This window comes from Mobula birostris, chromosome 7 (assembly GCF_030028105.1).
Source record: "Mobula birostris isolate sMobBir1 chromosome 7, sMobBir1.hap1, whole genome shotgun sequence".
NCBI lineage: Eukaryota > Metazoa > Chordata > Chondrichthyes > Myliobatiformes > Myliobatidae > Mobula > Mobula birostris.
In genome coordinates, this window is record NC_092376.1 from 130,763,586 (window position 1) to 130,789,109 (window position 25,524).

Below are 25,524 nucleotides of genomic sequence, written 5' to 3' on the forward strand. Positions count from 1 at the left end.
TTTTTTTTTATTATTTTACCATCCTTATTATAATTGTTTCTTCTTGGCCTCTCTTCCATTTCATCTGTGCTTGAGTTCTATGTCAGAAATGCTCATGTGGAAATGTATCCCGTGTCCTTTTTTTCAATGGGTAGTCCCATATTTTTAAGTTGTAGAGTGAACTATATAATCTGCCCTCCAACCACTTTTTTCCTTTTGGAAATGTGGGTGGGGGGTGAGGGTAGAGAATGACCTATTAGGTGCTTGGGCATTATTAGAAAGTTATAGAAAAGGTAACAGTGTTGACTAAATCTGACTCATGCTGTTATTCCAATGGTTTTTTTTTGCTGCACTGATACCTTAACTTTCCTATTCAGCAAAAGATCCGGCTCAATCTAATTTCAGACCTTCTGCATTTCGTGCATTAATTCTCATTTGTCATTTCTCCACTTGTTTAAGATCCTTCTTGACTTTTTGAATGATGGCATCTATGATGTATTCTATTTATATTTCTCTAATTGTTAAACAAAACATCTCAATTCCATTTTTGTGGCTTATGGCAGTTAATTGATATTGCCTGTATGATTTTATATGTTAACCACCAGTTATTTATTTAATGCATTCCTGATAATTCTTTGAGATTGGAACTCAAAATCAGAGCAGATAAGTAAATTAGCCAAACTGTTCATTTATTTCACATGGTTGTACTTGCTTGCCGCTTTCATATTAGGTAAAATTAAATTGTGTATGAAAGTTCCAGAAGTTAAATGTGTAAATTTTTATCATTCTTGAAAAGCCTGTTTATTGGCACTAGAATAAATTGTGATGTTAATTCCTCTTTTATTTCATCGGAAAAAAAAATTGAGCCTTTATGTTTGTGTGCTTGATTGAAGTTTGTCATTTTTGAGCTTGAGCAGACAGGCAGCATTGGCAACATTAAGCATGCTGCATTTGAAGATATTTTGGACCTGTTTTCAGTAATGTAACTTCTGGAGTGCCAAACAGCCTTTTTTAAAGAAACTCCTTTTTTGCTAGTTGGATATGATATCTCCAGAGCATGTACTCCTCCCCCACCTCACCCATTTTAGGTGCTGCTATTCCCATTTAAGTGTTTACCAGTCTGCCTGTATGAATGCCAACTTGGGGCTATTAACTTTAACCTTAAAGGAAGATTGTCTGCACAAGAAAAGCTTTCCTCTCTGAAATAAACACCATTCTCTTTATTTCAGCCTCTTCAAAGGCATTTTTTTTATTATGCAAAGTCTTTACACTTCTCTAATAGAGACCTTTCCTGTCTGTTTGGCATTTTAAAAAAAAAGATTTTTAGAAATATTTTATATCTTCTAAAAACAATTGTCATCAGCAGTACCACGGTAACGGTTTTGTAGATATTGGTAGACCTTTAATGGGAAGGTTTCCATGTAATCCTGGACAGTGTGGTGGCAAACAATGTTCATCATATTTCCCCTACCCCCTATTTTATTTTCATGCATCCATGTTGGAATTCTCCACTTCTGAAGGGCTAACTGAATAATAGTAGATAATCATGATTTTTTTTTGCCTTATCCTCTAGTTATGGGAGTCTTTGCTCCCACTGTCTACCCACATTCTGACATTAATCAAAAATGATCAGAGATTAAAGCCGAAATTTTCATTGTTTTTTTTTGTATGTCTCAGTAATACTTGTTAACAAAATGTAATCACCAGCAGAATTGCTAACCATTACTTTTTTTCCTTTGTTCATTTTTCTGATCAAAGATCTGTTTTGCATCTTTCTGCCAAGTTTTTTTGCTTATTTGTGTGAAAAGGATGCATTAACATTTCTTCTTCCTGGTTTTGGGAAATGTACAAGTGTTTGGTGCAATCCCTATGATTCAGCTATAGGAACTGGTGGTTAATCGATCACTGTGGGAATGTGATTGCAGTTTCTGAGAGATTTAAAAATGAATGAGGAAGGGTGAAAGACAAAATAATTTTGTATCACTTAAATGAACGATTCCAAAGTTTTGTTTTGTATGTAGATTTTGTCAACATATCTTTTGCCTCAAAATTTCTAAGGGTCAAATGGAATTTGTGGCGTTGGAATTGTGTGACTCATTGCTTATTTTTAAGGTATACTTACAAAGAGTATTAATTTATTCTAACTGCAACAATATTAGTGCAAATACTTCATTCTAAGCGGTAGCTCAGTATAAAAGTTTATACTGTGTTCTGGCAGACAGACTTCCTTTCAGTAAAGACCATGCTTTTATTAATAAGTAGCAGATGTAAGTAAACTGGCATAATACATTGTGCTCTACATAATAGATTACAGTGCATACGTACCTTCTGAGCAGAGTGTAAAAATTAATCGGGGTTTGATACATACTGTATGTCTAATATGCAATTCACCAGCTGGTATAACAAAAATATTTATAACAGTACTAACTTGCATTATTCTTGGATTTCTGGCTTCTGATTTTTCTATTGCAAGATTAAATTTGCACTATCTTGTTAACTAGACAGCCATAAATTAACAATATTGCCCTACACCTTGACTGTTCTTAAAGCTTTTTTCATTTCTCTACCTTGTTTAATTTTCTTGAATTGCGTTTCCCTTAAAATCTAGATCATACTAGGTTTCTTTGTTTGATCCCTCCAAGAATATCTGGACATGCAGATTTAGGATGAGTGTTGGAACAAGACTTTTTGAGGTGCTGCCAGTGAATTAACTGGTATTCCCTTTATGGATGCACAAGTCTTACTAGAAGAGTACTACCCATGGGAGCAATGTCCCAGGTTAAGATTAGTGTTTTTGAAAAAGTGGACGAAAGTGCATTTACAAAGCACAGGAAGAAAGATATTTGCATCCTTTTCGTAAGAATATTTGTAGTGGTCAGCACTAAGTGATAACTTTGCATTTGATTCAAGAGAATCTGTTGTCATGCTGTTTTAAAATCTTTGCTCATCTCCTAAGCATGAATAAATGTGTAGAGAGAATTGATAATATAAGCAAAAAGCACTGTAAATATTGTGTAGACATAACATTATGCTCAGAATTGTGTGAAAATAATTGTATTTAAAGCAAGAGCAGACACAATTCTGTAAGTATGAGCTATAAATTATGGCATCAAATCAATGTTTAATTGAGAGGAATTTACACCTTCAATCCAGTGAAATGTTATTTCTTTTAAATTCTAATTTAGCATGCGTTGCATGCAATATTAACGATTAAAAACTTAACATTATTTTGCCTAAATGCCTTCTACCTCTTCCTTACTGAAGGACACGTCATCCATTACATAATGCATATGAAGGAATTTTCATTTTATTAAGTCACAATGCTATTTTGGCCTTGCACTAATGTAGCATTGTTATCATTGGAAATTTTAAATTCTATATGAAAGGGGTTCTTCTGTATGCTGGTAATTTATTATATTCATAGTGCCATTATGAATGTCATGGGGTTGTATTAAAACATTGCGTTCAAATTGCTATCTGAACTTAGAGATGCAGCAAAGTAATTAAAACTTAGGTAGGATTGCAAGTTTCAGAACGTACAGAATTGTCTGCAAAATCTGCAGCCCTAATATAGTTGCATGATATTGATCATATTTTGACCTTGTTTAGGTGCTTTGTACGCTAATAACCTAAGGCCACGGGACATAGTTGACTAAGTTCGCCAAATGTCAGCTAATGTACTGATATAAGCACAGTGCTCATAGTTTTAACTGCCATTTGTGCTATACCCTAACACGATTAAACCAATGCAACCATGTGATCTTTCTCCCTCTCCTCATTAGCCATTGTGTTTAAACCAATCCCAGAAGCTTTTCTATGCTTTTAACTTCATTTTGAAAGCACTGTGGTGGTTTCGATTTTTTTTTTAATGCTTAGATTTGAACACAAAATTGATAGAGCTGATGTTGGGAAGATGGATGGCATTTGGCTACCCCTTCTTAAAAGCCTCCGTGTTGCCTGTCTGCGCTGGCCTTTCTATGTCAGCAATAATGTTCATGCACTGCCACAATCTTCATTTGTTCAGTGTTTAGAATCTCCAGTGGGGAAGAGGAAAAGAAGCATGACTGTTAGCCCTTCTCACGACCCAGCTTTCTCAGGATTAAATCAGGTCTGAAACTGTCTCCTACTCAAGCCACCCCAAATTCATTTTTCCAATCAGATTTAAGACCACTACCTATGTTGGCATTATTCAGACATACATGGTAAACATGTTTGCTTGCTTGAAAATTTCTTGTTCTATTAACTATCGATTGCTCTTCTCGTTCTTTTCCAGCTCTGGTGTGCAATTAAAATTGAGCTGTAGTATTATCAGCTTTGTGTAACCTTGTATGCTTCAATATATCTGTGCATTCATTCTGCCTTTTACTGGAGAATTTTAGTTAGGAGAAAACAAGAACGTTTGTCAGAATTTTTGCATTGATGCTCTCAGAACTAGCTAGGTAGGAGATGTCTAACTTGGAAGTCTGATTTGTTAGGATTCCACAGTGAGAATTGGCAGAAGAAAAGTTTGGGTTAGGGCAGGATGGCAAATTGAAGTGTTGATCTTCAGTGGGGGCTTGAACCAGCCATCATGGAAGTGATTGGTAAGTGCAGCACATGGCTTTATAGAAATGTAGGGTTGAGTTGCCAGTTTTGTAGTAATGTCAAACATTTGAAGAGATTTGCTAAGAATAGAACATGTGCATGTTTTTTTTTGGAACAAGTTTAAGATATTATTTCAGAAAATATGGAGTATTTTTGTACAAGACGGTGTGTCATATATGCAAAAAATGAAGATGGGGGGTCATACTGAAGTTGCATTAAACAGTTGAGCATTAAACACAAATTAGGAAAGAAATAAGCAAGGCCAAACAATATTGGATCAAGATAATTACTTACAGAAATGCTGAATTTTGTTTACCAGTATAGATGAAGAATGAGATTTTATTTTACAGTGGGTCTGCATCAAGTTTGCATGCAGCAGTGTATTCTAGATTTATTTGTGGTAAACAAGGATACAGACAACATCACAGATTTGTTACCCTGCTAAGAAATTTGTCTTATGCGTTTCTGTGTCATGTATGTCTCTGAATATCAGACACATTTAACAAGAAGCTAAGCCCTAACTTTGTCTTCTGAAAGGGGTGGGAATCGGCAGTGTTCTGATTTAAGCCAAATTGACACTGGGGCTTGAGTCTTGCTGTCCAACTCAGAGATTTTAGAAACTGGAATGATTAGACACTCCCCTACAAGTTTAATATGGGTGCGGAAGGAGAGTCAATTTGGGGACAATCTATGGTAATAAAATGGAATGTTCATTGCCAAATTCCAGCCTTAAATACTTTAGTTTGTTCTGAGTAATTTGCCCACTAGATGCTTCTACTTTGGCTTTTATTAGTTTGAACTGAGATCTCCAATGAAAACAGGCATTTGACAGGAAAACAAGTGTGTAGTGTAGAAAAAGAAAAGGTTCTATTGGTCATCAGGAAACCAGAGAGAAAGAAATCTCCCTGTAGAAAAGTTTAATAGCCTGTGTTTAATATGTTTGTTGCTGATAAATGAAATATTAGTGTAGCATTTGAGGTTTAAATGCAGAAGTGTGAGCTTTAATTACCTGTTGCCTGGAACTGCATTTTACCAACTGGAGATTTGTCAAAACTGTTTAATTTTGAGCATGTTTCAACTAGTATATAAACGATGATGGTGGGAGTTGATGAAATGCATTTTTTACAAAATGCTCCAACTCCATTTGGGCATGAGTAACGTATTCATGATTAGTCATATGTTTATAACTTAAATATAGTCTTAACTTAAATTTAACATTTATCTACCAGACATTTTGACTTCTGTTTTTCACTGTCCATGTTCCTTTTGACTTGTTCAAAAGGATAATGACCAGATAGGTTTTATTGTTTGTATGTTACCTTTTAACAGCTTTAGCATTTGTTAATGCATTACTGAAGAGGGTATATAAGCTGTATTTTTGTTAGTGTTAAATTGCAGTATTTAAAATGCTGTGATAATGTAACTTTAATCTGTTAGAGTAGATTTGGATATGTTAAGTTGTCATACATTGAAGACTTCAGTACTCCTAAATGAAGCAATTAGTAATAATTTCAAATAACCTAACTTGTGTCATATTTATGTTGGTATAGATTGTCTATTAAAAATACCACTTGTGTATTATTCATTGGTATCAGAATATCACTTTTTAGAAAGATAGGTGATGTTTAAAGATTCAATGCCCTGTTCTTGATTTAATGCACTTTTAACCCTTATTTCTTGTAATCAGTCATCTTATTTTTCCCATGCCCCTTCTGGGTACTTTAATTATACTAATTCCAGTATAATAAAGATACTTAATTGAGACTTGAAAATACAGATGTCCTAACTGATGAAGCCAATAGAAATATATTTTTAAAAAGCTGATTGAAATCTTAAAATAGATTGGGGGGGGGGGAAACCTTAGCACTTGACAAGTCAGATTGACAGTCGAGTTCAGACCATAAGACAGGAGGAAAATTTGGGTGTTCAGCCCATCAAATCTGCTCAGCTATTTGATTGTTTTCAGTGGTTTGTGCTTTTTGTATCACATTCCGGCATCTGTAGTTTTGATTTTCTTTCAGACAGGTTTCATCTATCTGAAAGAAAATAACAAAATTTGAGGATCAATCGATGGGATCTGGCCTGTCATTGATTATGCAGTACTTCAGCTATTCTGTAGCTGCATAGGATATTTATAATTAAAGGATACACACTGTGTGACAATGCATGCAAACAATATTGTGTCTAGGAATATCTAGGTGCTTCATACTTTGAAATTCAATCATTTGAAGTTAAGAGACCCTCCTAAGAACAGCATAATATTTGGTGGCTAATATCTTAGTTGAAAGGATTATTTGAAAGAATAACCTTTTAACATTAAAAAGAATAATGCTGAAAGATATTTTAGCCCAGAATGTAAACAAATATTCTGTATTATTCTCCTTGTCCAGAGATCATATGCCAATGGGTATTTTTCCAATACAGTGGATCCGGTTAATTGGGACACATCGGGGCCAGTATATATTGACCCAGTTAGCAGAAGTTTCATGGAAATAGTTTGAAAAGATATTTTAAAAAAGTAAAACTGAATAAAAAGTTTCGTGTTTAAATGAAATACAGAACAAGTTGGAACACTACCAATGGTATTACAGTATTGTAAAACTGTATTAGTTCTTAATGGTTATGGATGGAGTTCTTGCACTGTATGCAGTGAACAAAATCAGTGTAGCCATCTAGTGCAGATAATGGAATATCCATACAATTCTATTGAAAGATTGCGTCCTCCAGATCTTCATTTTCATTGTAATGTTCAAGATGATTGTCAATACCTTAAAATTCTTTGTTCTTCCAAGTAGTGAAATTACTTTGGTTCTTAAGTAGTGAAATTACTTCATTCTCACTCCTAGCTGTTTCTGGCATCTCTAAGCGTCAATCTTGAAACAGATTTGAATTGTCTTAATGCTTATTTCTTGCCAACTTTCAGTGGAAAAAAAAATCACTGATTTTTGAACACAAACGCATGCAGCTGATACTATTTAAAGACTGCTCACTCTAAGCATAGTGTAATGTCTAGCAACCACACAAATGTACACAACTGACACTAGTTAGAAACTATTCGGCAGCAGTCTCCTGTCTCAATTAAGTAGCATAGTGTCCCAAATAAACAAAGGCACTCTCAGCAATTTTTCTTGATTCGTTTGTATTCTTTAAGAGTTGTCTCAAATATGTGGTTGTCCTGATTAACCAATGGCCCAATTAACTAGAATCCGCTTAATATGTTAGAAATATTGTGGGGTTTTTTCCAGTTGCTCTTACTTACCAATTACTGAGGAACATTAATTTTAATTGTTTAAAATTAAAATTAATGTTCCTTCCTTACAGCCCCACATGAGGTTGGAGATATGGGATTGAGAGAAATATACTAGTTAGATTGAAATTGATTAATGAACAGAAAATCAGGTTGTAAAGCTGTAATTTATGGAGTGGCCAATATCAGGACTCGAGGTATTTGCAATCCACAAATTATTTGGATGTCCAGACGTGATGTTGAAACATTGCTGAGTGACAGTGAGTGCTGATGATGCATTGTGATTTTGGTGGTGAAGAGGAGATATCGACAGGCTAAGTAAGTGATGTGGACTTAGCAGATGGATTATAATGTAGAAAAGTTTTATGGTGAAGTACAAGGAAAGATAGAAAATGGATCTCTGATAGCAAAAGATTGAAAGATGTTTGTATTCAGAAGGGACTAGATGACCTTGTGAACAAATCTGAAAGTTATCCTATAAATACAACCAATTGGGAAAGTAAATTGTATGTTGCCATTTTTATGTTAAATCCCTGCTTATTTTTTTTAAATTCAGATAAGGCAAGATACTGCGGGAGCGAGTTACTAAGTGTACAGTAAGGTTCATGTAGCAAATGAAATAAGTTGTGAGAAAGCTTGATTTAGTGAAATTTAACCAGAGACTCTTCTATATCTATCTGAGGAGACTTTGAATGCTTTTTCTAAAAAGATGTAGCTGCTTCTTTGCATCAACTTGCCGTTTTAAAGTTTTAGTCCTCTTGGGAAAAGAAACCCAAAATCAATTTCTAATCCAGGCAAACGTGCCACCATTGTATTTGCAATTATAAAATGCCTCTTGTTTCAAATCAAAGCATAGAAATTTAAAATTAGTTGTGTGCATTGTCCACTGTGAATTAGTAAGTTGTAAATTGTCAATGTTCATTTAATAATTCAGAAAGCTTGTATGGTACGCTACTTTAAATATGAATGTTATTTTCAAATAAAGCTAATGTCAGTGTGTGCTTTATGTATGCAAAATTGTAGTCTTATAGATGGGGCTGAAATAACAATTCAGGTTTTTGTTTTTGGATGCTATCACGGAATTTTTTTGTGTGACTGGTCAGTCAAATTGCCTAAAATAGTGATCTGTGATATTAGTCTATAATCCACCACCTAGAATTGCTTGCATTTGGCTTTTCCTGGTATTCACAGCTAGTGCATAGAATGTAGCATCTAATTTGTTCATTACTATCTTCCAAATACAATAATGTGATGAACAAGTAATTCTCTTGATTATTATCTGGATGTTCATCAGAAAAAAAATTCTAGCATTTATAATAGTTCAATGGGGTTGTTAACTTTGTGAAATGGATTAAAATATCTTGGTTAACTTGTCAGACTGGCATTGCTAGGTACACTTTACATGCATTTTTTGGCTCCAGTTTAGTCTAATCACTGAACTGCATACAAAAGGATGACAGAAACAAGTTTGCATGTTTTCAGATCAATGAAACTTAAGCATATTTTAAACAAGTAAGTGTTAAATATAGAAGACAACTGGAAAAACTTTAATCTGATGTCATGCAAGTGTGGAAGTTAGGAATTTGTCCTTGATATGCTCAGATTTTATGGCTAAGTTAATATCCTATACAACATCTGGAATTTGATTAAAACTAAATATACAAACTTAAATCTTTAGCTGGTGTTGGGTGTGTGGAATTATTGTTAATGCTGCTTCGTAATGCTGAGGCATTATCCAGTCTTGTGTGACAGTGCAATCTCACTTCGATAACGTTGCTGTCAAAGAAAGAAAGATGTGATTCAACAAAAATTCATGCTGCTTAATATTGGGCAGCAATGATTGGTTAATATCAGATCTAGTGCAGGCTGTGCATTAATGACCATACAAGACTCATACACTCTCCAGGGGGGTGGGGGCTGAATTCTATTTCACAACTGAAGCTAAACGAATGCTTCCTATATTTGGAAAAGGAATGAGAGGACTTTTCATGCATGGTAACAGGTGATCTTCATTCCATTTCAACAAAGGGTCTGCTTTGCTGAAGTTTCATTCTGCATACTTGAAGCATTGAAGTGCAGTGCTGTATGGCTAATGGCAAATTTTGATAGTAGCTAGACAACAGGGTGACCTGTTGGGGCACCCTTTGAGAGAAGGATAGTGCCGTCTGATGTGACCAGAATGAACATTAAATTTTCCTGAATGCTATTGGTATCGCTTTGCTTTGGAAACTGAAGTAGTAAACCTCAGTTTATTAAAGAAGAATGACGCGTAGCAAAGCAAATATAGCTCCTCCTCGTTTAACGAAGGACACTTTTGATGGCATCATTTCTGGTTCATCTGCCATCCAGGACATCTCAAATGTCCTCTTTCTTTAAGGATCATGGTTTCCCTTCTGCCATCATCAATGATGCTCTCACCCGCATCTCCTCCATTTCCTGCACTTCGGTCCTCACCCCATCCTCCTGTCACCACAACAGGGACAGAGTTCCCCTTGTCCTCACCTACCACCCCACCAGCCTCCAGATCCAGCACATTATCCTCTGCAACTTCCACCACCTTCAACAGGACCCCACTGCTAAACACATCTTTCCCTCTCCACTTCCCGCAGTGATCGTTCCCTCCGCGACTCCCTGGTCCATACGTCCCTCCCTGCTGATCTCCCACCCGGTACTTAAGAGTAGGTGCTACACCTGTCTCTACACCTCCTCTCTTGCCACCATTCAGGGCCCCAAACAGTCCTTCCAGGTGAGACAACACTTCACTTGCAAGTCTGTTGGAGTCATCTATTGCAGGGGTCCCCAACCTTTTTTGCACTGCGGACCGGTTTCATATTGACAATATTCTGGCTGACCAGGTTGGAGGGGCGGGTTGAGGGTTGCCAACGGACAAGAGAAGCAGTAAATACGTTGGGTTTTCCCCGAGAAAGACTACAATGACCATGAAGCCTTACGCGGGCACCAGTGCGCATGCGTGTATGTGCCGATTTTTTTTTTCTACAAATCGTTTTTGGAGATTCTGTTCGGGCGGGGGGGGGGGGCTGTTAATCGGGACCGGAATATAGGTGATAAGTGGCTAATACACTCAATTTCATTTCTAAAAGGGTTTAATCTAAGGAATTTAATATTAAACACACAGTGCATATTTTCCTGGCATGAATATAGCAATAAATCAATTATCAGGGGAGGACAGGGGAGCTTGAAGTAAGTGTTGAGCTTGAAGAGCTTGAATGAACTTGCAATAGAAGTGGTAGAGGCAGGTTCGATATTATCATTTAAAGAAAAATTGGATAGGTATATAGACAGGAAAGGAATGGAGGGTTATGGGCTGAGTTCAGGTCGGTGGGACTAGGTGAGAGTAGGGTTCGGCACGGACTAGAAGGGCAGAGATGGCCTGTTTCTGTGCTGTAATTGTTATATGGTTATATAAGTCAATAGCATCATAACATTTTAAGTAACGTTGGATATTAAACACATAGCACATATTTTCCCCTTATGAACATATAAAATCATGGCAACGCACCAATATCGCTGAATCAGTGGGAGCCCTGGGCTTGTTTACCTGCAACATCACAGTCCTATCGAAGGGTGACGGGAGACAGTGATACTCGAAGGGGATTCCTTATGTCCAGTCTATTCCGTAATTTAGGTCTCATTGCATTCATTGCAGAGATACGTTGGAAATGGAAGCAACGTTTTCAGTGCTTTCTTGGCTATCTCAGGATATTTAGCCTTGACTTTGATCCAGAATGCTGGCAGAGATGTTATGTCAAACATACTTTTCAGCCCGTCGTCATTTGCTCAAGGAGTTGATCTTAATCCCGCGTTGACAATGGATGACGCGTGGGTAATGACCTCGCGTGTGTTCAAGCTCAACAGTGGGCATGACAGGGAATGAGGAAAGGTGCAGCTGACTCATATTGCCAAGTCATATCGTTTCCTTGCGGTCTGGTAGCACATGCTTTGCGGCCCGGTGGTTGGGGACCACTGATCTATTGCATCCGGTGCTCCTGGTGCAGCCTCCTCTACATCGGTGAAACCCGACGCAGATTGGGGGAACGCTTCGTCGAGCACCTCCACTCCGTCCGCCACAACAGACAGGATCTCCCAGTTGCCACCCACTTCAGCAACTCTGCTTCACATTCCCATTTAGATATGTCCATACATGGCCTCCTCTATTGCCAGGATGACGCTAAACTCAGGTTGGAGGAGCAACACCTCATATACCGTGAGTAGTCTCCAGACCCTGGACATGAACATTGAATTCTCCAACTTCTGTAACTCCCTCCCGCTCCCTTACTCCCATCCCTGTTTCACTCTGCCCCCTCCCCCAACTGCCTATCACCTCCCTCATGGTTCTGCCTCCTCCTACTACCCATTGTGCTTTCCCCATTCCTTCTTCACCTTTCCTGCCTATCACCTCCCTACTTCCCCTCCCCAACCCCTTTATCTTTCCCCTTACTGGTTTTTCACCTGGAACCTACCAGCCTTCTCCTTCCCACTCTTTCCCCCCCCCCCCCATCCACCTCCTTTATAGGGCCTCTGCCTCCTCCCTTTTCAGTCCTGACGAAGGGTTCTGGCCCAAAGCGTTGACTGATCATTTCCACGGATGCTGCCTGACCTGCTGAGTTCCTCCAGCGTGTTGTGAGTGTTGCTCTGCCACCCTTGTACCTCTCATTGTCATTCTGGAGACATGCAGCCCTTTCATTCCCCTGTCTCTTCATCTCTTCTGCTGTTTGTTGTTTGTCTCTGATCCTGGAGACGTGCATGCCTCTCCTCCTCTGTCTCTTCTTCTCTCGTCTTTTTTTGTCCTGACTCTTTGATCCTGGAGTCGTACGGCCCTGGCCTCATCAGATTCTTGTTCTCTCCCTCTCCTTGCTGTTTCCTGACAACGTTTGGCATCATCTCTTGACCATAACGTCCCCCTTCCCTTTCCACGTGGCATAATTAGGCTGATCATTTTGTTTTTACCCTAATGCTGGATAGAAGATACAAAACAGTAACACCAAAGGATGCTGATTATTCTTGATGTGGTTGGCGCTCTCCTAAATGGACGTGATATAGTCACTGCTGTCCTTTGACTGCAGCAAAGGGTTTTATGGGTGTCTCGAAGTATGTCATTACAATAAGATTTAATTATCTCTTATTAATGGATGGCAGTTAGATCTGTCCCAATCCTGCACATGCTGATGGTGATTAGCAGAATGTGACCCCTCGAAATAGAGCTGCCCTGCCCTTTTGCTCCGTTAGGTGTTGCTGCTGTGGCTGGCCGTGCACATGCGTCAGGCTGTCGCGTCCTGATTTCCATAATGGCAGATCGGGTCTCGGGTTAAAAGGGAACCTGTTTATTTTGGCAAATGAGCGATTTTATAGGAATATATAACCCTGAACTTTGCCTGCATTCTGTAAGTTAGCGCATTTTAATTCGATTTAGCCAAAAAAAGTGCTGCTGTAATGCACCGCTTGCACTAATTGGAGGTCACAGACAGACAAGAGCATGAGAGTTTTAGTAGAATATAGATGATGCCTATTGCCTGAATATGTGGCTTCTGAAAAGATGCATTGATGGTAGATTAGTGTTCCATGCTTTGAGTCCATTAACAGGAAGCATGTACATAAAACAACTCTAGAACATTGTTTTGTGCTTGAACTTTAAAGCTTTGAACCATTGGTGAAAATCATTTGGCGGAGGGTGGGGGGGAGTACTGATACGTAGCTGTACATTTATTTAGTTAGTGTATCAAGTATAGCACAGGAACGGGCCCTTCAACCCGTAATGTAAGATGATACCAAATTAACCTAATGACTTCATGATTCATATCTCTCCATTCCCTTCATATTCATGTAATACATCGAAAACCTCGAGTGCCACTATCTGCTGCAGCTTCATTGCCACTCCTGGCAGGATGTTGCATGTGCCTACCACAAAAATGCCCCACATATCCCCTTGTATTTTCTTTCTCTCTTCTTAAAGCTGTGCCATTCAGTGTTTAACATTTCTATCCTAAGGAAAAAGATTCTGGTTCTACTCTATCTCTGCCTCTTGTAGCTTTATGACCATACAGTAATCATATCCTTTCCATTGGGGGGAGAATTCTTTACATCTGAACCAAATAAATAGTTCCTGTATTTGGTACAGGAACGGACGGGTATTTCAAGCATGTCAAACAGGTAATTTTTTTTTGTTGCTGCAACCTTGAAGCAATATTTTACATTTTAATGTTTCAAGGTTTCCCCTCATTCTCTGATCCAGAGAAAACTAACCATACCTACCAGTCTCCAATCCAGGCAGTATTCTGGTAAGCCTTCTCTGAACATTCTCCAAATCTTCATCCTTCCCACAGTAGCATGGGGGGGGGGGGGTGGGGGTGCAGGGGGAATGCAATATTTCCATACTTCAAGTGTTGCCTAACCAAAGTTTTATACAACTGGAACATGACATACTGATCTTTGTACTCTTATCATGAAGACCAGCGTGCCATATGCCACCTTTATCACTCCACCTGTTTATATTGCCAATTTCAGGGATGTATGAAGTTGCACCCTAAGACCTCTCTAAATCATTGCTGCTAAGGGTCTTGCCATTACCTATATACTTTCCCTTTATGTTTGATTTTGTCAAGTGCAATACCTTGCACCTGCGTAGGTTAACTCCATCTGCCATTTCTCCACTCATAACTGCAATGATTTTTGTTTCCAAGCTTAGTAGCCAACCCCTCTACATTCCTGGGGTACATTATGAGGTACGATCCATTGTTTGGTCAATTTAACTGCTGGCCCAGATAGACTGATAAGAATCAGAGGAGAGAACCAATTTTGTTCACTTTCAGTGATCACTCCTCTCTCCATGAAACTGAGTCCATGAAGACTGCCCCAGCTGCTGTACTCCGAGCCCACTAATATGATAAACTGATAACTGAGGCTTTGGGCTTGCTTCAGGGTTCGGATCTGAGGACTCAATTTGGTTCGGAATGCTGTTGCTTGTTTCAATTGTTTGCATGATCTGTGTTTTTTTTTAACCCCCTTTCTCTTGCACATTGGTCTTTTCTTTAAACTGGGTTCTTTGGTTTCTTGCTTTATGGCTACCTATAAGCAAACAAATCTCAAGGTTGTATAATATATACGTTCTTTGATAATAAATATACTTTGAATCCTTCCAACCTTAAATAGTAGATGTTGCAATTCTGATCCTTCCAAACACTATTAGTTACAAATAGAATAACACCCTTCTACCACTACCCACTGTCCTCTGTGGGAAGCCAATTCATGGATTCCACGCTTCTTAATCTTCCTGGTCAACTAGCTATGAGGGACATTTTGCTTACACAATATCTGGAAACTCCTGATTTTACATTATACCATCAGAATTTTCGGTGAATTTTAAATCCTGATGGTATAATGGGGGGGGGGGGGGGGGATGTTGTAGAGGTGCCCTGTCCTATTTATATTTTTTTTTAAAAAGAGGCACACAAAGTCAGGTTACTGACAGAGCCTGCTCTTCTCAAGACAGATCTGTTTGTGTGCACCATGCCTCAATCAAAACAGCTTTCAGAGGACCTTTGAAGAAGAATTATAGAGATGCGTGAAGCTGGAAAAGACTTAAAAGTCATTTCTAATGACGCAAGTGTTCATCAGTCCATAGTAATAGAAATTGCCTACAAATCGAGGAAATTCAATACTGTTGCTACTCTGCCTAGGAGTGGGTGTCCTGCAAAGAGCACAACGTGCAACGCTGAAAAAGAACCCAAGGGTAACAGCAAAAGACCTGCAGAAATCTCTAGAACTTGCTAAAGTCTCTTGTGTGTCTACTATAAGAAAAACTGAACAAGAATGGTGTTTATGGGTGGACAACACAGAGGAAACTACTGCCCTCCAAAAAAAAAAAACATTTTGCTGCACATCTTAAGTTTGCAAAGGACTGTCTGGATGTTCCATGGTGCTCGTAGGACAATTTTTCTGTGGACAGATGATACAAAAGTTGAACTTTTTGGTAGAAATGCACACTGCTATGTATGGAGGGGAAAGGGCACTGCACGCCAACATCAAAACCTCATCCCAGCTGTGAAGTACGGTGGAAGGAGCATCATGGTTTGGGGCTGCTTTGCTGCTCAGGGCCTGGATAGCTTGCAATCATTAAGGGAGCAGTAAATTCAAAATTTATATCAAGACCTTTTACGGGAGAATGTCAAGGTAGTGGTCTGTCATCTGAAGCTTCGTATAAGCTGGATGATGCAACAAGACAATGATCCAGAACACAAGAGCAAATCAACAACAGAATGGTTTGAAAAGAATAAAGTTGTGTTTTGGAATAGTCCCAACCTTAACCCAATTGAAATGCTGTGGCATGACCTGAGAGCACTGTTCATGCAAGGTATCCCAGAAATATTGATGAACAAAGAGTTTATATTGAGGAATGGTCTAAAGTTCCTCCTTGGCATTGTGCAAGTCTGGTCAGTAGTAGCTACAGGAAACGTTTGGCAGAGGTTATTGCTGCTAAAGGAGGTTCTACCAGTTATTAAATACAAGGGTTCACATAGCTTTTCCAGGCTGGACCGTGATTAAACAATCTGTTCAATAAAGACATGAAATGTACATTTGTTTGTGTGCTATTAATTTAGGTAGAATGTGTTTGTGTTTATGAGTGACTAATGCAGAAAACCAGGTAATTGCAAAGGGTTCACAATTTCTTGCATCTTAAGTATGAGTGTTGTTATGAAATCTGATTCAGGTTTACAATAATCTTGAATGCAATACAAAATTAAAGTTAAATTCGAGGTGTTTATTAGAATATACGTTTGTCTTAATGTATAAGTATTATGGCTACTTTGAGGACTTTAATTAGATATCGGTGTTTGAACTTAAGAAAGAACTGTTGAAAATGGTATGTGTATACTACAGAGTACCAGAACTTGTTTTTACCTTAAAATAGCTTCAGCTTCAGAAGCACCAACCCTAGTCTTGACTTCTAGCCTTCTCTAAATCCCTCTATCTGCCCTCTATAGTAGTAGTCTTTGTATTTTGCCTTACAACGGCAGAGACATGGATTCAATCTTGACCTTTCCTGCTGTATGCGTGAAGTTCACACATCTTTCTCTGGATGCTCTGGTTTCCTCCCACATCCCAGAGACACATGGGTTGTTTGGCTAATTGGCCGCTGTAAATTACCTCTACCGTGTAGGTAATCTCGGGGTGGGGGGGGGTGCGTGTTCTGAGAAGTTTTTAAAAGACAGGATTACTGCAGGGTTGAGTGTAAGTGGGTGGTTGATGGTCAGCACAGATTCATTCAGCCTGTCTCCATGCTGCATCTCTTTCTGGCTGTGATTTGGGTTGGGGATCCAGTTGTGTAGCAGAAGAGCAGAGCCATCAAAGGTTGTGTGTGGTGGGTTGTGTGAAGTGTAAAATTTATCAGATTAATTTTAAGCACCAAGTCTTTTTGTAATATTTTCTGCTTGTATGCCTGTATTTCTGATGATTTTTGATGTTTTACAGAGTTAAATCTTGGATTTTACAAACATCGGCACTAATACTGTGTTTATCTTGTACTTCACATTACAGTTGTTTCTGATTGACTTTGGTTTGGCCAAAAAATACCGTGACAATCGGACAAGGCAACATATACCATACAGAGAAGACAAGAATCTTACAGGGACAGCCCGTTATGCCAGCATCAATGCACATCTAGGTATCGAACAGAGGTAACTGTTTGTTTATTACCTTAAAATCTAATGTTCATTTGCAATATTTCTTATCAGCTTTTACAGCTGATCTTAAAAATGAAAAACTTTATTTGAATAACTAATTTCTCATGTTGTTGTTGCATTTTTCCATCAAATGCTGCCTTATTTTCTTCAGTTTGAAATAATTACACCGGTAAATTGCTCTTTACCCTGACTTCTAGGTACAGTTTCTGCATGTTAAATTTAATGTAAAGCAGCATTTAAACATTTCATTAGCTTGAGTGAAATAGAGATTTGGGCTTGAAAGAAAGTAAACCAAGCCCAAGAAGCTATTTTAAAAGGTGAATAATCAAAAACATTAGCCAGTAGTTGAAGAGTGAGAAATGGTAGCATTAACAGCATAAGTAATCCAAAGGTCTATATAGTCTCCATATAACATTGTGTACGGAAGCCTGGCTCAAATTTATGACATAGACCAAACAAAGTGCACTCATTTAGCAGTGCTGAGATAAGAAAGCAAGAGCAGCCATACCAAATGGGATGGTAATATAGATTGAATGATGTTCGTAATTTTTTCTAATTGGAAGGATTACAGTAGAACTGTGGAATGGGTAGGCATTGAGGAAACAATATGACAAACATGTTTCCTCAATGTCTATGTGCTGAGATAGTGATAACGGTAGAGATTATTATGGGTTAAATTTGTAGTTTTTATTATTCCATAATTTCTTTTCCAGTGTTTGAATGTGCTCAAAGAATCGAGGTATATTTAAAAATTCTTTGAGAAATTGTCTCCAGAAAATGGAGGTTCCTAAGTGCAGTTTAACATGTGCATTTTTACTCTTTAAACAAAAAAAAATGTGATGGCATGAAAAGAGGTGTGTCTACAAATGGTAATTGTTAAAGGCTTTATAAACGTTGATGCAGTTTATTTCGACCTTTACTGCAATAAAGTTTTTTATATATTTGTAAGATATTTGATTTTGCTATTTTTTTTCCTCCCTGCAAGTCGTCGTGATGATATGGAATCACTAGGCTATGTACTGATGTACTTCAACAGGACAAGCCTTCCTTGGCAAGGACTGAAGGTAAATTGAGTGGGGCCTTTTGTAGTGATACAGTAGCAACATAGTCTGCCTTAACATTGCATCAGTTGAATTAAGTATCTGCTCATTTGGGTTAAATTTTGTAATCAACTTTTCAGTCTGTAGATGGGAAAGAGAGAATTTTTTTTGTGAGTATAACATAGATAGTGTTTTGCCTATAGCAGCAGAAGTGCTTCTGAGTTTGTGAAACAAAAATGTGCTTCTCAAAGTTGCAAATTAAAATGCAACTCATGAGTACTTATTTAGGAAGCAATATAGAAGTATTGAGATGTTGAGCATCGTGGGATGCAGTGTTGACCATATAGGGGTCAAATTGGTTCACTAAGTTCACACTCTTGTTCCCTGCTGTATAGTTTTTACACCTCAAGATAAATTGTAGCTTCACACATCATTTCCAAGCTATTGTGGTGCAATTTTTTTTCATGCATTGCCAGACAATATGCTGCTGGAGTGCTTTGTATTTGAATATCAAAAGTATCGTGCTATATCTTGGCAGAAGTAAACAGAAGCCTCCAGCATAGACTTATATATATTTACTTAAATAGTACATGACCATTAAAATTAAGTATGTATCGTTTGAAGAATAGTTTTTTGAAATTCCATATGTTGCACTCATATTTACCTTAAACTTGATCATATTTTCCACAGCTATGTATATATAAACATTATATATGGGAAAGGGTGTAAAATTTTAAATCGTGTGGACAAAATATGTCTTTCTGGCAATCACAATCCAAAACACTCCTATACCTTGTCTTACTTATTTCCTAGTACCCTCTGTTATTTGCTTAATAGAAGTGGCAGTAATATGCATCTCCAATGTTTTCTAATTTATGGCTGCTCAGCCCTTGAAAATTCCCTTACTTTATGAACTTGGATTATATTTGAATGTGCTCCTTGTTCCATTTCGTTGTGCAATCCCCCCCAATATCCAAGATAAACTAGCATCACGGAGTTAAATAATGTGCTAAAATAAACAGAACGTTCAAGTACACATTAATTTCTCTATTGAAAATTTGTAAACTTCCGCAATATATGCACATGCTGAACCGTCATGAAATGCTTGTTTAACAGGCAGCCACAAAGAAACAGAAGTACGAAAAGATTAGTGAGAAGAAGATGTCCACGCCAGTTGAGGTTTTGTGTAAGGTATGTTTTCATTATATTTTATTCACATTTGGTTTAATTCATTGAAATATTAACTACATGCAGCTGCCTCATATCTAATTTGGTGCATTAATCAGAGCAACTTAACCTTTAGAAAATTTGATGGAGGTGGGTGATTGCGCAATTTTGCAAATATTTTGATTCATGTCTTCCTGGTGACTTTGTAATGCAATAACTATAGAGCAGATGGCTAGCAAAAATAAACTAATGAATAGCATTTACTAAAAGTATTTTTCAGGGGTATATTCTGAGTTTCATGTTAAGTAAAGAAATGCATTTGACTTTTCTCCCTAATTAGGGATTCCCTGCTGAGTTTGCAATGTATCTGAACTACTGTCGTGGATTACGTTTTGAAGAAGCACCAGATTACATGTATCTCCGACAGTTATTCCGCATTCTCTTCAGGTGACTTATGAAACTATAATTTGTTTTCTGAGATGTCTAATCAGTAAGATTTGATTCTTTACCTGAAAAATTCTTGTGCTTTATTTTAGAAATTAACAAGGGCTTTTTCCAACTTTCAGAAAGATTGTGCTTGATCTTTAACCTTGGTGCTACTTTCTACACTAATGTTATATTCTGAGATTCACTTGATATCTTAAAAATATAAATCTTTGCAATGAATATACTCAGCCATGCATACTCCATAGGTCTTGTAGCTGCAAGATTTGAAAGGCTCAGTATCTCCTGAATAGCTGATGCCTGACTTTTGATAGGAGGCATCTTGTCCAAAGGAGAGATCAGTTTTGCATTTATTCTGTCAAGATTTGAAAGAATTTTATATATTTCAGTGGGGTTCTTGCCTCAAAACTATAAATAGGAGTATAATTCCCAAACTTCCTTTGAGCCATGTTTAATATTAGTACTGCATCATAATCCCATGTGGCCACTATCACCTGACATTTAGGTGATTTTTTTTTTCGGATTGTGTTTGCACATGACTCATTCTTTTTGGTCCTATCTTTGTCTTCCATCCAGTTATGTCTGTTTCTGAACATTGTTTTATTCTGTTGGTATCAGCTGATCCTGATACTTGGTAACCCTTCCTGCTATCCACTAATGATTTATCCTGGTTCTTTTTCACTTCCAAATTGGCCTTTTCCCTCAGTAGTTGATCCTGTAAGCTCATTTGTGGTCACTTTCCATCTCTTGCCCTTTGAAGAACTAGCTTCACCACTCCAAAAATCCCAAGTTTATTCATCAGTATTCTGAATACTTTTAAGGGACTTCACCTATTTGAAAACCTGCTGAATCTAAGCTTGAGATGTATAACGTCTCAATTCAGCTCCCAGCCAAACATTCATACTGTACAATTGTATGGATGTAGAGGTCAGATCAGAAATGGTAATATGTGCAATTATGTGCCACGTTACGGAACTGCGGAGGGTAAATTGGAATTAATGCAGAATTTGTTGTTGTTTGGCACAGACTTGTTAGGTGGAAGCATCTGTTTCAGTGCTGTACCGTTATGACATTTGGCGCTTGTAGAAGAGCGGCAGAGGTATTAGTTCATTTCTGGGCAGAGATGGGTGAGGCAGAGGTCATTTATGTATTAATGAGTTGAACTAACTTCAAAAAAAAAAACAATGTTTCAGAATCTAGTAATCAACACCCAAAGTATGGAAATGACTTAAATAACATTTTAAATTTTGTCTCTTAGGACGTAACATGCAATTTTTATTCTTTATTTAGAACCTTAAATCATCAGTATGACTATACATTTGACTGGACAATGTTGAAGCAAAAAGCAGCACAACAAGCAGCTTCTTCTAGTGGCCAAGGGCAACAGGCTCAAACACCCACAGGCAAGCAAACTGAAAAATCCAAAAGCAACATGAAAGGTTAGTAACCATAGCCACTTGACATGTAATATAGAAAATAGTATGTATGCAGCTTACTGAAAAACCTTGCATACAGTGTTCATTTGTTAAATCAATCAGGTAGTCAAATATGTCTGCTTCGCTCACTCAAATCTCTGATTCGTTCTTTTATGTTGATTGGAAATGGATGTGGATGATTAATTTAACTACCGTCCTCCATTGCACGGAAATGCTTTTAATTTGATTAAGTTTGTGTGCTTAATATGGAGCCTTCAGAAGAATAGGAAAAGCTATTACAGTGTGGAAATATCGAAGCATAGAGTGGAATGCATCAGTTGCGTCGATGATCTTTGAGTTGTTCTAGGGACATCCCAATAAAGTGTCACAGCACTTCTAGCACCAACGTACCATGCTCATGACTCACTGGCCTAATCGTGAATCTTTGATGTGGGAGGAAACTGGAGCACCCAGAGAAAACCTATGTGGTCGTGGAGAGAACATACAAATTGAACCCTGTTTGATGAATGTTGGCACTATAAAGCATCATGTTAACCTCTACAATGTCATGCCATCCATACAATTGGTGCAGACTATCCTTTTGCTTTAAAGTTGCTAATGAAATGGTGCTAATCCATTGTTATGCTGTAATTTGAAAGGCCTAACTTCAGATCGGTGTGCAAAAAAATAAAGTAGAGCATGGAAGCAATGTTCTACTCTGGTTTCTATATGGCAATGGTCCTCAACCACCGGGCCGCAAGGAAACGATATGATTAGGCGATATGAGTCAGCTGCACCTTTCCTCATTCCCTGTCACACGCTGTTGAACTTGAACCCCCCCCCCCCCCCCCCCCAGTTGGCTGGTCCACAAGAATATTGTCAATGTTAAACTGGTCCACGGTGCAAAAAAGGTTGGGGGCCCCTGCTATATGGCACACTGTTTCTGTCTTTAATTTGAATTTGCATTCTGGTTAGATGGTTGAAATTATTTAGAGGATGTAAATAAAAACATTTTGAAAGATCTGGTAATTGAAAGGTAATGAGCAGCTGGCACAAAAAATGAGGCGTGTGGCTGATCAGCAATGATAATAAATAGCAGGGCAGGATTGAAGGGACAAGTAGCTTCCTTATGCTCTATCTTGCGTTCTTCTGCACCAAAGCATTTAGTTTTGCACAGATAAAAGTATATGGAGCATAATTTAAAGTCATATGGTGTATATACTTAAATGGACACTTCCTACTGAATGACATTGAGTATAAGTGAGTCCAAAGTGTGAAAACAGTAACTGCAGATGCATCTTAGCATCATAACCTTTTGAATACTATGTTATATAATAGTTAAAAGATACATCACTTAATTGGCTAATCTTTTTTCAACAGGTTTCTGATCTCGAGGTTGAAGCAAAGGAGCAAAGCAGCATGTGAGAGCAGGTTGCCTTTTGTCACTCCCCTTCTGGTTTTTGTTTCACATGTACAAGCCGTTCAGTGGACAACCTTTAAACTGGTGAATTAAACTCTACTGGATACAGCTGACTCTGGGAAGAGCATATTAAAAAGACTGTACCTGCAACTGTAGCAGCCTTTAATCAAACTAATTCCTGGAAAAGCGCAGTTTCATCTTTCAAAATAGAGCAACTGAAGCAGACTTGCTGGTGTACAGTTTTCTTTATTCAATAAATGGGATGTAAGAATGTGGTTGACACAGTGGAGAGAAAATTAACGTTGTGAATTTGCCAATCTTTCCTTCATTTTTTTTTTGTTTCTGCACTGCTTGGAAGTTAAATGATGTCTCATAGTGGCACATGGAAGTTGCTCCTTAAGCAGTCTCTGAATTTTGCCCCAAGCATTTACTTGAAAGGTGCACTGCATTCAACTATCTTCTCCCTTGTAATGTGTTCTAAATCTCTTGTTACCTACTAGAAAAATGGTAAATCTCTTAAAGCTGGGATTTCTCTATTAAATCACCTGCAGCCAGTAGTAAATCAATAGCAACCAAAGAATCCAAGTTTCCTGTTGGAAGGACTCTGCCTGCTGTCTTGTGCTAGAGTGGTATCTTTTGTGAAGAAATGATAAAACTAGTGACTACTAGATAAAACTAGAATTCCACATTAAGTATATTGTACTTGGTTAAAAGAAAAGCTTAGTCATCGCAAAGCTTAGCTAACAACTTAAGACTGAAATTGTGGCTTAGTTAGCATTGTAATCACTGTACACATCTACTCTGACTTGGGGTTTACAGTGTGTTTGAATATTGGCTTTTTTGTTTACATGTTAACTGAATAAGAATATATGATTCGTGTAAAAGAATAGGGTTATTTTGTAATGCTCTGCTAAACTTCCCTATTTGCTTTGTAACTTCTCACCCTTTCACCTTTTTTAAAAGAAACTAAACTTTCATCAGCCAGTTTATTTTAAAATGTTGCATTTCTTCACAGATGGCTTTAGATTTGTAGACAGATGTACCTTTCTTTTTTATTAATACAATGGATATTTTGTATTTGCAGGGGTATTAGCTTTGTCTTACTGCAGTGAACCTATTATAAAGAGAATGTGTCCATGATGGAGCCTCTGCAGCTACTAAGCATATGCCATTGTATACAACAGTGGCTAAATATTGAAGTTTCTTTTGAAATATTAAAAGTGTGTTGGAGGTTTTTTTTTACTTTTGTCTTGGTAAAATGAATGATAAGTAACATGTTTTGCAGTCGAGGTGTACAGTGCAGTAATGGCAACTGTTGCTGGCTGTGATTCTGGCCCAGCTAAAATCTTTTATTGCTAGAAGTACTTTAACAGTGTAATTTATTCCTTTTTAGCATGTAAGAATAAATTAAAAACAATTACTTGTTGATCACCTGGCCAGTCTTAATTTTTGACAATTTATCATGCAAGATATATAAGAAAGGTACAAGGTTTATATTCCCCAACAAAATGCGCTATAATCCAGTTACCATAATTTGAATTTGTTTGGTTTCTGCCTATGAAATAGCACTTTTATTTGTCAGTAATCTGTCCAAATATTATTCTTGCAATAGATTTGGAAGGAAGATTATTGCCTTTGTCCTTCTCTTTTTAATTCTCTGTTACAGGGAGCAAGCACCCTCATTTTGAGTTTCCCCTGCTAAAGCACAATCTACACTGATTGCTCCTTGCTGGAGACAAAATTGATGGTTATTTTTGATTCCGCATACTTCAAATACAGCTCTAAGTTGTTTAATCACTAAAATGTATAAAAGACGCTGGATGATTATTTTCCTGGTGAAATAACGACAAGCTCTTTTTGAAAAATAAGTCCAAACCAGAACTTCCTCATTAAATAAATTAGTCCTAGCTTTTATGTTCATATGTTCAGATGTGTATGCATAACAATTGCAAAAGCATATTCTCTTCTTTGAGATTTGTCTATTCCCAATCTTGACCAAAGCTTCTGCTTAATACACTCTAACCTAGATTAAGAAGTGTAGTATAAAATAATATTAGCAGTGATTAGCTTGATGTGTTTGGCTCCAACTGAACGCTGCAGACAAAGTTAATTTTGCCCCTTGAGTTTGACTGCAGGTTGATGTGATCAGAAATACATGCCTGTTGCTGAAAATATTAATTGTTTTGCCTCTTGAATCAGACAAACTATTATAAAACACTATGCACACAAAGTTAAATTTGTGTTGAGGATACTTTTTAATACGCTTGCCCATTATTTCTTTGCTGCTTAAATTTCCCTAAATCTTCTAACCAAAAGCTGTGAAAAGTAAAAGAAACCTGTGACATGTGCCATTGGTCACATGGTGTTAAACACATGCAAGACTATCACCAATTTCCTGTACTAATTTCCTGATAATTGTTTTCATTAATTTAATAATAGACTGGCAGGAGTGAATTTTACCAGTGGCTGAAATGTCTACTTGGAAGTAGCTGGTGTCCAAGGATACAATTCTCTCTCAAGAGTGAAAGAC

General features: G+C 37.6%; 1 protein-coding gene across 3 annotated transcripts in view; it reads left to right on the forward strand.

Annotated features, from left to right (window-relative positions):
• The window catches only part of csnk1a1 (casein kinase 1, alpha 1), a 37,520-nt gene extending 12,221 nt beyond the window's left edge, over window positions 1–25,299 (forward strand). The window contains exons 5-11 of one of the 3 annotated variants that reach the window (XM_072263751.1): window positions 4,004–4,087; window positions 17,363–17,502; window positions 18,494–18,572; window positions 19,665–19,739; window positions 20,056–20,162; window positions 21,450–21,598; window positions 22,955–25,299. In XM_072263751.1, coding sequence (XP_072119852.1) covers window positions 4,004–4,087; window positions 17,363–17,502; window positions 18,494–18,572; window positions 19,665–19,739; window positions 20,056–20,162; window positions 21,450–21,598; window positions 22,955–22,962 — 642 coding nt within the window. In that variant the 3' untranslated portion in view covers window positions 22,963–25,299. Of the gene's footprint in view, window positions 1–4,003; window positions 4,088–17,362; window positions 17,503–18,493; window positions 18,573–19,664; window positions 19,740–20,055; window positions 20,163–21,449; window positions 21,604–22,954 lie in introns of those variants that run through there. The other 2 variants (XM_072263753.1, XM_072263752.1) reach the window with 2 other exon arrangements.
• Window positions 25,300–25,524: the final 225 nt, after the last annotated feature.